The 15,040-nt window shown below is 48.2% G+C and overlaps 1 protein-coding gene across 1 annotated transcript in view; it reads left to right on the forward strand.

Annotated features, from left to right (window-relative positions):
* Nucleotides 1-15,040, forward strand: part of LOC119778218 (ankyrin-2-like) — a gene marked incomplete at its 3' end in the record, with an annotated part of 83,408 nt that overhangs the window by 21,724 nt on the left and 46,644 nt on the right. Inside the window, exons 7-15 of the mRNA XM_038277366.1 lie at nt 3,904-3,912; nt 7,095-7,193; nt 7,488-7,586; nt 10,983-11,081; nt 11,195-11,392; nt 11,465-11,563; nt 12,749-12,847; nt 12,921-13,019; nt 13,106-13,303. Coding sequence (XP_038133294.1) covers nt 3,904-3,912; nt 7,095-7,193; nt 7,488-7,586; nt 10,983-11,081; nt 11,195-11,392; nt 11,465-11,563; nt 12,749-12,847; nt 12,921-13,019; nt 13,106-13,303 — 999 coding nt within the window. The remainder of the gene's footprint in view (nt 1-3,903; nt 3,913-7,094; nt 7,194-7,487; nt 7,587-10,982; nt 11,082-11,194; nt 11,393-11,464; nt 11,564-12,748; nt 12,848-12,920; nt 13,020-13,105; nt 13,304-15,040) is intronic.

Raw genomic sequence — 15,040 nt, forward strand, 5'->3', positions numbered from 1 at the left:
ACGTTCTACGTTCTTCTAGAGAAACGTTCTACGTTCTTCTAGAGAAGAATTCTACGTTCTTCTAGAGGAACGTTCTATGTTCTTCTAGAGGAACGTTCTACGTTCTTCTAGAGGAACGTTCTACGTTCTTGTAGAGGAACGTTCTACGTTCTTCTAAAAAACATTCTACGCTCTTCTAGAGGAACATTCTACGTTCTTCTAGAGAAACGTTCTACGTTCTTCTAGAGAAACGTTCTACGTTCTTCTAGAGGAAAATTCTACGTTCTTCTAGAGGAACGTTCTACGTTTTTCTAAAAAAATGTTCTACGTTCTTCTATTCAAATCGTTGTACGTTCTTCTAGAGGAACGTTCTACGTTCTTCTATTCAAATCGTTCTACGTTCTTCTAGAGGAACGTTCTACGTTCTTCTATTCAAATGGTTCTACGTTCCTTTAGAGGAACGTTCTACGTTCTTCTATTCAAATCGTTCTACGTTCCTCTAGAGGAACGTCCTACGTTCTTCTATTCAAATCGTTCTACGTTCTTCTAAAAAACGTTCTACGTTCTTCTAGAAGAAGTTCTATGTTCTTCTATTCAAATCGTTCTATGTTCTTCTAAAAAACGTTCTACGTTCTTCTATTCAAATCGTTCTACGTTCCTCTAGAGGAACGTTCTACGTTCTTCTATTCAAATCGTTCTACGTTCCTCTAGAGGAACGTTCTACGTTCTTCTATTCAAATTGTTCTACGTTCTTCTATTCAAATCGTTCTACGTTCTTCTAAAAAACGTTCTACGTTCTTCTAGAAGAAGTTCTATGTTCTACTATTCAAAGTGTTCTACGTTCTTCCAGAGAAACGTTCTATGTTCTTCTAGAGGAACGTTCTACGTTCTTCTAAAAAAACATTCTACGTTCTTTTAGAGGAACGTTCTACGTTCTTCTAGAGGAACGTTCTACGTTCTTCTAAAAAACATTCTACGTTCTTCTAGAGAAACGTTCTACGTTCTTCTAAAAAAACATTCTACGTTCTTCTAGAGAAACGTTCTACGTTCTTCTAAAAAAACATTCTACGTTCTTCTAGAGAAACGTTCTACGTTCTTCTAAAAAAACATTCTTCGTTCTTCTAGAGGAACGTTCTACGTTCTTCTAGAGAAAAGTTCTACGTTCTTCTAGAGGAATGTTCTTTGTTCTTCTAGAGAAACGTTCTACGTTCTTCTAGAGAAACATTCTATGTTCTTCTATTCAAATCGTTCTTCTAGAGGAATGTTCTATGTTCTTCTAGAGGAACGTTCTACGTTCTTCTAGAGAAATGTTCTATGTTCTTCTAGAGAAACGTTCTGCGTTCTTCTAAAAAAACATTCTTCGTTCTTCTAGAGGAACGTTCTACGTTCTTCTAGAGAAAAGTTCTACGTTCTTCTAGAGGAATGTTCTATGTTCTTCTGGAGAAACATTCTACGTTCTTCTATTCAAATCGTTCTTCTAGAGGAATGTTCTACGTTCTTCTAGAGGAACGTTCTACGTTCTTCTATTCAAATCGTTCTACGTTCTTCTAGAGGAATGTTCTACATTCTTCTAGAGGAATGTTCTACGTTCTTCTAGAGGAATGTTCTACGTTCTTCTAGAGGAACGTTCTACGTTCTTCTAGAGGAACGTTCTACGTTCTTCTATTCAAATCGTTCTACGTTCTTCTAGAGGAATGTTCTACGTTCTTCTAGAGGAACGTTCTACGTTCTTCTATTCAAATCGTTCTACGTTCTTCTAGAGGAATGTTCTACGTTCTTCTAGAGGAACGTTCTACGTTCTTCTATTCAAATCGTTCTACGTTCTTCTAGAGGAATGTTCTACGTTCTTCTAGAGGAATGTTCTACGTTCTTCTAGAGGAATGTTCTACGTTATTCTAGAGGAATGTTCTACGTTCTTCTAGAGGAACGTTCTACGTTCTTCTAGAGGAATGTTCTACGTTCTTCTAGAGGAATGTTCTACGTTCTTCTAGAGGAACGTTCTACGTTCTTCTATTCAAATCGTTCTACGTTCTTCTAGAGGAATGTTCTACGTTCTTCTAGAGGAATGTTCTACGTTCTTCTAGAGGAACGTTCTACGTTCTTCTAGAGGAATGTTCTACGTTCTTCTAGAGGAACGTTCTACGTTCTTCTAGAGGAACGTTCTACGTTCTTCTAGAGGAATGTTCTACGTTCTTCTAGAGGAATGTTCTACATTCTTCTAGAGGAATGTTCTACGTTCTTCTAGAGGAACGTTCTACGTTCTTCTAGAGGAACGTTCTACGTTCTTCTAGAGGAATGTTCTACATTCTTCTAGAGGAATGTTCTACATTCTTCTAGAGGAATGTTCTACGTTCTTCTAGAGGAACGTTCTACGTTCTTCTATTCAAATCGTTCTACGTTCTTCTAGAGGAATGTTCTACGTTCTTCTAGAGGAACGTTCTACGTTCTTCTATTCAAATCGTTCTACGTTCTTCTAGAGGAATGTTCTACATTCTTCTAGAGGAACGTTCTACGTTCTTCTAGAGGAATGTTCTACATTCTTCTAGAGGAACGTTCTACGTTCTTCTAGAGGAATGTTGTAAGTTCTTCTAGAGGAACGTTCTACGTTCTTCTAGAGGAATGTTCTACGTTCTTCTAGAGGAATGTTCTACGTTCTTCTAGAGGAACGTTCTACGTTCTTCTAGAGGAATGTTCTACGTTCTTCTAGAGGAATGTTCTACATTCTTCTAGAGGAATGTTCTACGTTCTTCTAGAGGAATGTTCTATGTTCTTCTAGAGGAATGTTCTACGTTCTTCTATTCAAATCGTTCTACGTTCTTCTAGAGGAACGTTCTACGTTCTTCTAGAGGAATGTTCTACGTTCTTCTAGAGGAATGTTCTACATTCTTCTAGAGGAATGTTCTACGTTCTTCTAGAGGAATGTTCTACGTTCTTCTAGAGGAACGTTCTACGTTCTTCTAGAGGAATGTTCTACATTCTTCTAGAGGAATGTTCTACATTCTTCTAGAGGAATGTTCTACGTTCTTCTAGAGGAACGTTCTACGTTCTTCTATTCAAATCGTTCTACGTTCTTCTAGAGGAATGTTCTACGTTCTTCTAGAGGAACGTTCTACGTTCTTCTATTCAAATCGTTCTACGTTCTTCTAGAGGAATGTTCTACATTCTTCTAGAGGAACGTTCTACGTTCTTCTAGAGGAATGTTCTACATTCTTCTAGAGGAACGTTCTACGTTCTTCTAGAGGAATGTTCTAAGTTCTTCTAGAGGAACGTTCTACGTTCTTCTAGAGGAATGTTCTACGTTCTTCTAGAGGAATGTTCTACGTTCTTCTAGAGGAACGTTCTACGTTCTTCTAGAGGAATGTTCTACGTTCTTCTAGAGGAATGTTCTACGTTCTTCTAGAGGAATGTTCTACATTCTTCTAGAGGAATGTTCTACGTTCTTCTAGAGGAATGTTCTATGTTCTTCTAGAGGAATGTTCTACGTTCTTCTATTCAAATCGTTCTACGTTCTTCTAGAGGAATGTTCTACATTCTTCTATTTAAATCGTTCTCCGCCAGAGTTCTGGGCTGATTTCCTGCCAGCAGTCAGTTTGTTTGAGGTGTTGCTTTAGAATCAATCCCACTGAACGGACGTTTGGTCTGAATTTGGGAAAAATGATGACATCATCACCATCTGGGCTTAGCCAAAGTATTTAAAGGAACAGGAACCTTTTTTCTGGTTGTCGTAACTGACCTGAAACAGGAAGATGTCTTTAAAGTGGCGTTGGTCCTGACCAATGGCGTTGCACCGAGGAGCACGATGCATCCACTGTCCTTTACTTTGCAACATTCTGACTTTGATGTTTGAAACCATCTCGCTGCTCACTGTGTTCTTCACACTCTTGTAAACAACTTTTTCACGTTAAATCGGACCCACACTTACAGAACGGCAAGGTAAGGCAAGCCTTTCAGCACTCCCCCCTCCCCTCCCTGCAGCCTCTAACTCCCCTCATGTTTCCTCATGGCTAACTGCTCTTCATGGGAGCCGCCATCTTTACTTTTTATTATTAGCTGCTTTTATTTTCACTAGATCACATTTCGGTCCATCTTTCTTCTAATCTGTGTTTCTTTTCATGTTTCTCTTTATTATTTGGAGGTTTTTCCAGAACAGGAAGATCTGAAGGAATCTGAAAATGGTGGAAAACTTCAATCTTTGTCCCTTTATTCACAGAGCAAACGATAACAGTCAGGGAATATCAGCAGCTCTACTTTCTGGGATTCAGGATGAAATGAATAAATGAATATTTAATGAATAAATGAATATTTAATGGATAAATGAAGTGTTGACAGTCGGAGAGTTGGAGTTTCCTTGTTTGGAACAGGAAGATAATTTGCCAAAAAATTAAATGATTTAAAAAGAAAAACCTCATTTTTTATTTTATTGAACAAAATCTAATAAACCTTCTTAAATATAAAAGTTTTCTTTTCTCTGATGGATCATTTTAGTTAAAATCTCAGATTCTCTGATTTCAGGACCAGTTGAATTCTGTTTAGATCATGAGCCTGTAAACAGGAAGTGATGTAATGATGGGGAGGTCTGCTGATTGGACGGATGTCCAGAGGACTCGAGCAGGAAGCAGAGGCTTATCGGAACCAGAGGAACAGAACCGAGCCGTAGCTCCTGGGGTCCAGAGTTGGGAGAGGACCAGAACCCAGACTGCTGAGTCCTGGTTCTGGTTCCAGAGTCAATGAAGCCATTAGCCAGAACCTTCTAGAACTCTTCATGGTTCCTTCTGCTGAAAGCTGGATGGAGAAGAATTCACCTTTCAGACCCGGTACAGAGTTCAGACCTGATACCGAGTTCAGAGTTCAGACCTGATACCGAGTTCAGAGTTCAGACCTGATACCGAGTTCAGACCTGATACCGAGTTCAGAGTTCAGACCTGATACCGAGTTCAGACCTGATACCGAGTTCAGAGTTCAGACCTGATACCGAGTTCAGACCTGATACCGAGTTCAGACCTGATACATAGTTCAGAGTTCAGACCTGATACCGAGTTCAGACCTGATACATAGTTCAGAGTTCAGACCCGGTACCGAGTTCAGACCTGATACCGAGTTCAGACCTGATACATAGTTCAGACCTGATACCGAGTTCAGACCCGGTACTGAGTTCAGACCTGATACCGAGTTCAGACCTGATACTGAGTTCAGAGTTCAGACCTGATACCGAGTTCAGAGTTCAGACCTGATACTGAGTTCAGAGTTCAGACCTGATACCGAGTTCAGACCTGATACCGAGTTCAGAGTTCAGACCTGATACCGAGTTCAGACCTGATACCGAGTTCAGAGTTCAGACCTGATACCGAGTTCAGACCTGATACATAGTTCAGAGTTCAGACCTGATACCGAGTTCAGACCTGATACATAGTTCAGAGTTCAGACCTGATACCGAGTTCAGACCTGATACATAGTTCAGAGTTCAGACCCGGTACCGAGTTCAGACCTGATACCGAGTTCAGACCTGATACATAGTTCAGACCTGATACCGAGTTCAGACCCGGTACTGAGTTCAGACCTGATACCGAGTTCAGACCTGATACTGAGTTCAGAGTTCAGACCTGATACCGAGTTCAGAGTTCAGACCTGATACCGAGTTCAGAGTTCAGACCTGATACTGAGTTCAGAGTTCAGACCTGATACCGAGTTCAGACCTGATACCGAGTTCAGAGTTCAGACCTGATACCGAGTTCAGACCTGATACCGAGTTCAGAGTTCAGACCTGATACCGAGTTCAGACCTGATACCGAGTTCAGACCTGATACATAGTTCAGAGTTCAGACCTGATACCGAGTTCAGACCTGATACATAGTTCAGAGTTCAGACCTGATACCGAGTTCAGACCTGATACATAGTTCAGAGTTCAGACCTGATACCGAGTTCAGACCTGATACATAGTTCAGAGTTCAGACCCGGTACAGAGTTCAGACCTGATTCCGAGTTCAGACCTGATACCGAGTTCAGACCCGGTACCGAGTTCAGACCTGATACCGAGTTCAGACCTGATACTGAGTTCAGAGTTCAGACCTGATACCGAGTTCAGACCCGGTACCGAGTTCAGAGTTCAGACCTGATACCGAGTTCAGAGTTCAGACCTGATACCGAGTTCAGACCTGATACCGAGTTCAGACCCGGTACCGAGTTCAGACCTGATACCGAGTTCAGACCTGATACATAGTTCAGAGTTCAGACCCGGTACCGAGTTCAGACCTGATACCGAGTTCAGACCTGATACCGAGTTCAGACCCGGTACCGAGTTCAGACCCGGTACCGAGTTCAGACCTGATACCGAGTTCAGACCTGATACCGAGTTCAGAGTTCAGACCTGATACCGAGTTCAGACCTGATACCGAGTTCAGAGTTCAGACCTGATACCGAGTTCAGAGTTCAGACCTGATACCGAGTTCAGACCTGATACCGAGTTCAGAGTTCAGACCTGATACCGAGTTCAGAGTTCAGACCTGATACCGAGTTCAGACCTGATACCGAGTTCAGAGTTCAGACCCGGTACCGAGTTCAGACCTGATACCGAGTTCAGACCTGATACCGAGTTCAGACCCGGTACCGAGTTCAGACCTGATACCGAGTTCAGACCTGATACCGAGTTCAGAGTTCAGACCCGGTACCGAGTTCAGACCTGGTTCATAGAAGCAGACCAGCTGGTCCAAACTTCCTTCCAGAATTTCTGGGTTTTCATTTTTGGATAACGATCAATAAATAATCTCTGATTGATTAATAAAATAAACTTAATTAATTAAACTCTTGATTAATTAATTGAATAAACTCTGATTGAATAATCAAATAAACTGTGATTAATCAATGACACAAACTGATTAATTTAGGGATGAAGCCGTTTCTCTGATCAGGGACCAAACATTGAATTTCTTCTCACCAATGAAATGTTTTCCAGATGAATCTGGATGAAAGCTGCATGACAGGAGTTTAGCTTTCAGCCTCATCGTCATGGTTTCTGTTCTCTTTCTGCCTGAAGCTCCCAATGCATGCTGGGAGTTGTGATGCTGCTCACCCAAAGCAGGTGCTGAGCCTCCTCCTCTCTCTCTCTCTCTCTGTCCCAGAGCGGGTTCACGCCGCTGCACATCGCCGCTCACTACGGGAACGTCAACGTGGCCACGCTCCTGCTGAACCGCGGCGCCGCCGTAGACTTCACCGCCAGGGTGAGATCATCACCTGACCTCAGAGGATAACAGGTCTATGTGGTCACCAAGGCAAGGGGTTCCCAGAGGGGGGATCTGGACCCCCACCAGGGGGGGGGGGGGCATAATCATGAAGATGGGTTCCCTATGGAAACACAGAAATACAGATTTACCTTTAGATAACAGATGAAACCGCTAAATCTTCAGGTGTTCGTTGTTTCTCTAAGGTTTCTGTCTCTATGCTGCCAAACGAGCTGCACACATAGAAGCAGTGAACGCACCCTGACTAGTCTTTGTCTTCTGTCTCCTCTGCAGAACGGAATCACTCCCCTACATGTGGCGTCTAAGCGCGGTAACACCAACATGGTGCGCCTGCTGCTGGACCGAGGCTCTCAGATTGATGCTAAAACCCGGGTCAGTACCGCAGAGACAGAACCACCCTGGTGGTCAGATCAGCCAGATGTTCAGTGGTGTTCGTGTTTGGAGCAGATGTTTTCATCTAAGCTGAACATCAGAGGATTAAAAGCTGCTGGAAGTCCTGACGCCTCCATCCACTGGTTGGATGCCAGATGCCGGGTTATTAGCCTCCATCCACTGGTTGGATGCCAGATGCCGGGTTATTAGCCTCCATCCACTGGTTGGATGCCAGATGCCGGGTTATTAGCCTCCATCCATTGGTTGGATGCCAGATGCCGGGTTATTAGCCTCCATCCATTGGTTGGATGCCAGATGCCGGGTTATTAGCCTCCATCCATTGGTTGGATGCCAGATGCCGGGTTATTAGCCTCCATCCACTGGTTGGATGCCAGATGCCGGGTTATTAGCCTCCATCCATTGGTTGGATGCCAGATGCCGGGTTATTAGCCTCCATCCATTGGTTGGATGCCAGATGCCGGGTTATTAGCCTCCATCCATTGGTTGGATGCCAGATGCCGGGTTATTAGCCTCCATCCACTGGTTGGATGCCAGATGCCGGGTTATTAGCCTCCATCCATTGGTTGGATGCCAGATGCCGGGTTATTAGCCTCCATCCACTGGTTGGATGCCAGATGCCGGGTTATTAGCCTCCATCCATTGGTTGGATGCCAGATGCCGGGTTATTAGCCTCCATCCACTGGTTGGATGCCAGATGCCGGGTTATTAGCCTCCATCCATTGGTTGGATGCCAGATGCCGGGTTATTAGCCTCCATCCACTGGTTGGATGCCAGATGCCGGGTTATTAGCCTCCATCCATTGGTTGGATGCCAGATGCCGGGTTATTAGCCTCCATCCATTGGTTGGATGCCAGATGCCGGGTTATTAGCCTCCATCCACTGGTTGGATGCCAGATGCCGGGTTATTAGCCTCCATCCATTGGTTGGAAGCCAGATGCCGGGTTATTAGCCTCCATCCACTGGTTGGATGCCAGATGCCGGGTTATTAGCCTCCATCCACTGGTTGGATGCCAGATGCCGGGTTATTAGCCTCCATCCACTGGTTGGATGCCAGATGCCGGGTTATTAGCCTCCATCCACTGGTTGGATGCCAGATGCCGGGTTATTAGCCTCCATCCACTGGTTGGATGCCAGATGCCGGGTTATTAGCCTCCATCCACTGGTTGGATGCCAGATGCCGGGTTATTAGCCTCCATCCATTGGTTGGATGCCAGATGCCGGGTTATTAGCCTCCATCCATTGGTTGGATGCCAGATGCCGGGTTATTAGCCTCCATCCACTGGTTGGATGCCAGATGCCGGGTTATTAGCCTCCATCCATTGGTTGGATGCCAGATGCCGGGTTATTAGCCTCCATCCACTGGTTGGATGCCAGATGCCGGGTTATTAGCCTCCATCCATTGGTTGGATGCCAGATGCCGGGTTATTAGCCTCCATCCACTGGTTGGATGCCAGATGCCGGGTTATTAGCCTCCATCCATTGGTTGGATGCCAGATGCCGGGTTATTAGCCTCCATCCACTGGTTGGATGCCAGATGCCGGGTTATTAGCCTCCATCCATTGGTTGGATGCCAGATGCCGGGTTATTAGCCTCCATCCATTGGTTGGATGCCAGATGCCGGGTTATTAGCCTCCATCCACTGGTTGGATGCCAGATGCCGGGTTATTAGCCTCCATCCATTGGTTGGAAGCCAGATGCCGGGTTATTAGCCTCCATCCACTGGTTGGATGCCAGATGCCGGGTTATTAGCCTCCATCCACTGGTTGGATGCCAGATGCCGGGTTATTAGCCTCCATCCACTGGTTGGATGCCAGATGCCGGGTTATTAGCCTCCATCCACTGGTTGGATGCCAGATGCCGGGTTATTAGCCTCCATCCACTGGTTGGATGCCAGATGCCGGGTTATTAGCCTCCATCCACTGGTTGGAAGCCAGATGCCGGGTTATTAGCCTCCATCCACTGGTTGGATGCCAGATGCCGGGTTATTAGCCTCCATCCACTGGTTGGATGCCAGATGCCGGGTTATTAGCCTCCATCCACTGGTTGGAAGCCAGATGCCGGGTTATTAGCCTCCATCCACTGGTTGGATGCCAGATGCCGGGTTATTAGCCTCCATCCACTGGTTGGATGCCAGATGCCGGGTTATTAGCCTCCATCCACTGGTTGGATGCCAGATGCCGGGTTATTAGCCTCCATCCACTGGTTGGATGCCAGATGCCGGGTTATTAGCCTCCATCCACTGGTTGGAAGCCAGATGCCGGGTTATTAGCCTCCATCCACTGGTTGGATGCCAGATGCCGGGTTATTAGCCTCCATCCACTGGTTGGAAGCCAGATGCCGGGTTATTAGCCTCCATCCACTGGTTGGATGCCAGATGCCGGGTTATTAGCCTCCATCCACTGGTTGGATGCCAGATGCCGGGTTATTAGCCTCCATCCACTGGTTGGATGCCAGATGCCGGGTTATTAGCCTCCATCCACTGGTTGGATGCCAGATGCCGGGTTATTAGCCTCCATCCACTGGTTGGAAGCCAGATGCCGGGTTATTAGCCTCCATCCACTGGTTGGATGCCAGATGCCGGGTTATTAGCCTCCATCCACTGGTTGGATGCCAGATGCCGGGTTATTAGCCTCCATCCACTGGTTGGATGCCAGATGCCGGGTTATTAGCCTCCATCCACTGGTTGGATGCCAGATGCCGGGTTATTAGCCTCCATCCACTGGTTGGATGCCAGATGCCGGGTTATTAGCCTCCATCCACTGGTTGGAAGCCAGATGCCGGGTTATTAGCCTCCATCCACTGGTTGGATGCCAGATGCCGGGTTATTAGCCTCCATCCACTGGTTGGATGCCAGATGCCGGGTTATTAGCCTCCATCCACTGGTTGGATGCCAGATGCCGGGTTATTAGCCTCCATCCACTGGTTGGATGCCAGATGCCGGGTTATTAGCCTCCATCCACTGGTTGGAAGCCAGATGCCGGGTTATTAGCCTCCATCCACTGGTTGGATGCCAGATGCCGGGTTATTAGCCTCCATCCACTGGTTGGAAGCCAGATGCCGGGTTATTAGCCTCCATCCACTGGTTGGATGCCAGATGCCGGGTTATTAGCCTCCATCCACTGGTTGGATGCCAGATGCCGGGTTATTAGCCTCCATCCACTGGTTGGATGCCAGATGCCGGGTTATTAGCCTCCATCCACTGGTTGGATGCCAGATGCCGGGTTATTAGCCTCCATCCACTGGTTGGATGCCTGATGCCGGGTTATTTGCCATTAATATAGGCTAACGACATGCCGCTGACTGACCACCTGTTTAGGCCCAGAGCTTCATCAGCAGCTCAAGGTGGCTAACGGTTCTGTCCCGTGTGCTTTACAGGACGGGCTGACTCCGCTTCACTGTGCGGCTCGGAGCGGACATGAGACGGCGGTGGAGCTGCTGCTGGAGAGAGGAGCGCCTCTACTGGCCAGAACCAAGGTGGGTCCCAGGTTCTTCTCCCTCATGGTTCTGATCCACATGGTTGGAATTTTGTTCCGTTGTTAATCATGGGAGAAACCAGGTTCACCTCTCGTGTCCTGTTCACCTTCCAGAATGGGCTGTCCCCGCTGCACATGGCGGCGCAGGGCGACCACATGGAATGCGTCAAACACCTGCTGCAGCACAAGGCTCCGGTGGATGACGTCACTCTGGACTACCTGACGGCGCTGCATGTGGCGGCTCACTGTGGCCATTACAGGGTCACCAAACTGCTGCTGGACAAGCGGGCCAACCCCAACGCCCGCGCTCTGGTGGGTCGCCACGGCGGTTCCTGATCCGCTGCTGTGTATCAAAGCGTCTGATTGTTTTCATCCCTCTGACAGAACGGCTTCACTCCGCTGCACATCGCCTGCAAGAAGAACCGCGTCAAAGTGATGGAGCTGCTGGTGAAATACGGAGCGTCCATCCAGGCCATCACTGAGGTAGGAGACGGCGTTCCTGAACGACCTTCTGGGGACTAACCACATAAACCCTCAGTTCAGAGCTCTTAAATGTTTTGATTCTCACTTTGACTGCATCTTCAAACTTCTTAGGGAGGATTTTTTTCCGCCAAAACTCAGGAGCTCCTATTTTAGTCTGCTTCCCTTCAAACTTCCTCTGTTCTTCCCATCCGGTTCAGTTCTATTCAGTTTATTTCTATAGCTCCAATTCACATCATAACATCTCAGGTCACTGTATAGATCTACATCAACCAGATCATCCAGTCAGATTGATTCAAAGTTTTCTATCTAAGGAAAACCAGCTGATTGCATCGACTCATTGACTCTTCAGCAATCCCTCACACTAAGCATGCTTGTAGCGACAGTGGAGAGGAAAAACTCCCTTTGAACAGGAAGAAACCTCCAGCAGAACCAGGCTCAGTGTGAGCGGCCATCTGCTGAGGCCCACTGGGGTTCAAGGAGACAGAAGCAGACATAGAAAAAGAAGCATAGATACAAAAGGCAACTGTCAACCCGCTCCACAGGCGGCCCCGTCCAGGAAACACACAGCCAGGCAGACGAGCTCCGAGCCAGCTCCCATGTCAGAGGATGAAGAGAGCACATCCAGTTAGTCACAGTCAGAGAAACAGGACTACACTGGAAAACAGGCCAAGCTCCAACATCTAGAAACAAAGGTGTTGATGGCAGCAGCACAGCTGATATTTCTCTCCAGGATGGAGTCACAGCCAAACAGGAACAGACCAGATGAAGCTACTATGAGAAAAAGCAGAGAGAGCAGAACGTTAGAGATTGAACTAACAGATTCTGCAGAGTGGGAGAATAGAGATAGAATGAAGCAGAATGATGAAAAAGGGGTCCCTATGTCCTCCAGCAGTCTAAGCCTATAGCAGCAGAACTATAGAGATAGATCAGGATAACCTGAGCCACTCTAACTAGAAGCTTTATCAAAAAGGAAAGTTTTAGTTGTCAGTTTAGAAGTTGATCATTGCCTAGCAACCGTTCCATCCAATAGAATGACAGCATGGTAGCCTTGACAGCAGAACGCTCTAATGTCAGTAACAGCAGTTTGTCGCCTCTGATGTGAAGGTGGAGGTATTAACCCCCCCCCCCCCCCCCCTTATAGCTGGGATCCTCTGCTCACTGCCTGTTGCTCTGCCTTGTGTCCAGTCTGGTCTGACCCCCATCCACGTGGCGGCCTTCATGGGTCACCTGAACATCGTCCTCCTGCTGCTGCAGAACGGCGCCTCGGCCGACGTCAGCAACATAGTGAGTTATCGGGACCTGGACAGGTCTGACGTAGCCTTTGACTCGTCTGACGTCTGGTTTCCTGCTGTTTCAGCGAGGAGAGACGGCGCTGCACATGGCAGCCAGGGCCGGGCAGGTGGAGGTGGTCCGATGTCTGCTCAGGAACGGAGCCATGGTGGATGCTCGGGCCCGGGTGAGGTTCCTCATGTCACAGCCACCATCAGGAGGAACCGCTCTGCTCCTGTTGGATTTAAACATGCTCCTCCTTCTCCTTCTCAGGAGGACCAGACCCCTCTGCATATCGCCTCCCGTCTGGGAAAAACGGAGATCGTTCAGCTGCTGCTGCAGCACATGGCCCATCCTGATGCTGCCACCACCAACGGTTACACGCCGCTACACATCTCTGCCCGGGAGGGGCAGGTGGAGACCGCCTCCGTGCTGCTGGAGGCTGGGGCATCACACTCTCTGGCTACAAAGGTGGGTGGAGGCGGGGCTACAAAGGTGGGTGGGGGCGGGGCTACAAAGGGGGGTGGGGGCAGGGCGATGCGCTCTAAAAGTGACATTTAACCGCCTGATTTATTTCCACCCTTTGAACAGAAAACATATTCTAATCAGTTTGGTTGGAGGAAGCTACCAGGAAGTCTATTCTAAGAAACCCAATCCTTTTAGTCCCTGACCTCCCTGACCTCCCTGACCTCCTTGACCTCCCTGAGCTCCCTGACCTCCCTGACCTCCTTGACCTCCCTGACCTCCTTGACCTTCCTGACCTCCCTGAGCTCCCTGACCTCCCTGACCTCCCTGACCTCCATGTTCTCTGTCGCTGTGTCCCTATATAATCCTGACAGCCAATGGATGTAAAGGTAGTGGACTTGAAACTTCCCACAATGCACCTTGAAAAGTAGTGATCCTCCATGGGAGGATATATATCACAGAATGCTTTGTGAGAGCTTTCTACACAAAGCATCATGGGATTTTCTCTCACAGCGTCCTGCTGTCAGGTAGCGACTAATAACCAAGATGGTGCGGGGAGTCATGTGACCAGTGGGGAGCAAAAAGTAGTGATCATCTGTCTGAAAAAGTCAGTTAGCTGAGGTCATTATAAAGTTCACCGCACGGTTACGGCGGTCGTTCTGATGCAAACTGTGACATCATTTCCTCCCCATGACCTTCTACAGCCGCACAGATCAGAACCCAGGCAGCTGCTTTACTGCAGCGGCCTGCAGGCTCCATAACAAAGGTCACGGATTAGCGGACCGCGGTCCGGATCCAGATCCACCTGCTGGCTAATCCGGATCCAGACCCACCTGCTGGCTAATCCGGATCCAGATCCACCTGCTGGCTAATCCGGATCCAGATCCACCTGCTGGCCAATCCGGATCCAGATCCACCTGCTGGCCAATCCGGATCCAGATCCACCTGCTGGCCAATCCGGATCCAGATCCAGCTGCTGGCTAATCCGGATCCAGACCCACCTGCTGGCCAATCCGGATCCAGATCCACCTGCTGGCCAATCCGGATCCAGATCCACCTGCTGGCTAATCCGGATCCAGATCAACCTGCTGGCCAATCCGGATCCAGATCCACCTGCTGGCCAATCCGGATCCAGATCCACCTGCTGGCTAATCCGGATCCAGATCAACCTGCTGGCTAATCCGGATCCAGATCAACCTGCTGGCCAATCCGGATCCAGATCCACCTGCTGGCCAATCCGGATCCAGATCCACCTGCTGGCCAATCCGGATCCAGATCCACCTGCTGGCCAATCCGGATCCAGATCCACCTGCTGGCCAATCCGGATCCAGATCCAGCTGCTGGCTAATCCGGATCCAGATCCACCTGCTGGCCAATCCGGATCCAGACCCACCTGCTGGCCAATCCGGATCCAGATCCACCTGCTGGCCAATCCGGATCCAGATCCACCTGCTGGCCAATCCGGATCCAGATCCACCTGCTGGCCAATCCGGATCCAGATCAACCTGCTGGCCAATCCGGATCCAGATCCACCTGCTGGCCAATCCGGATCCAGATCCACCTGCTGGCCAATCCGGATCCAGATCCACCTGCTGGCTAATCCGGATCCAGATCAACCTGCTGGCCAATCCGGATCCAGATCCACCTGCTGGCTAATCCGGATCCAGATCCACCTGCTGGCCAATCCGGATCCAGATCCACCTGCTGGCCAATCCGGATCCAGACCCAGCTGCTGGCTAATCC

This window comes from Cyprinodon tularosa, unplaced genomic scaffold, assembly GCF_016077235.1.
Source record: "Cyprinodon tularosa strain WSP-4 unplaced genomic scaffold, ASM1607723v1 ctg1301, whole genome shotgun sequence".
Lineage (NCBI taxonomy): Eukaryota > Metazoa > Chordata > Actinopteri > Cyprinodontiformes > Cyprinodontidae > Cyprinodon > Cyprinodon tularosa.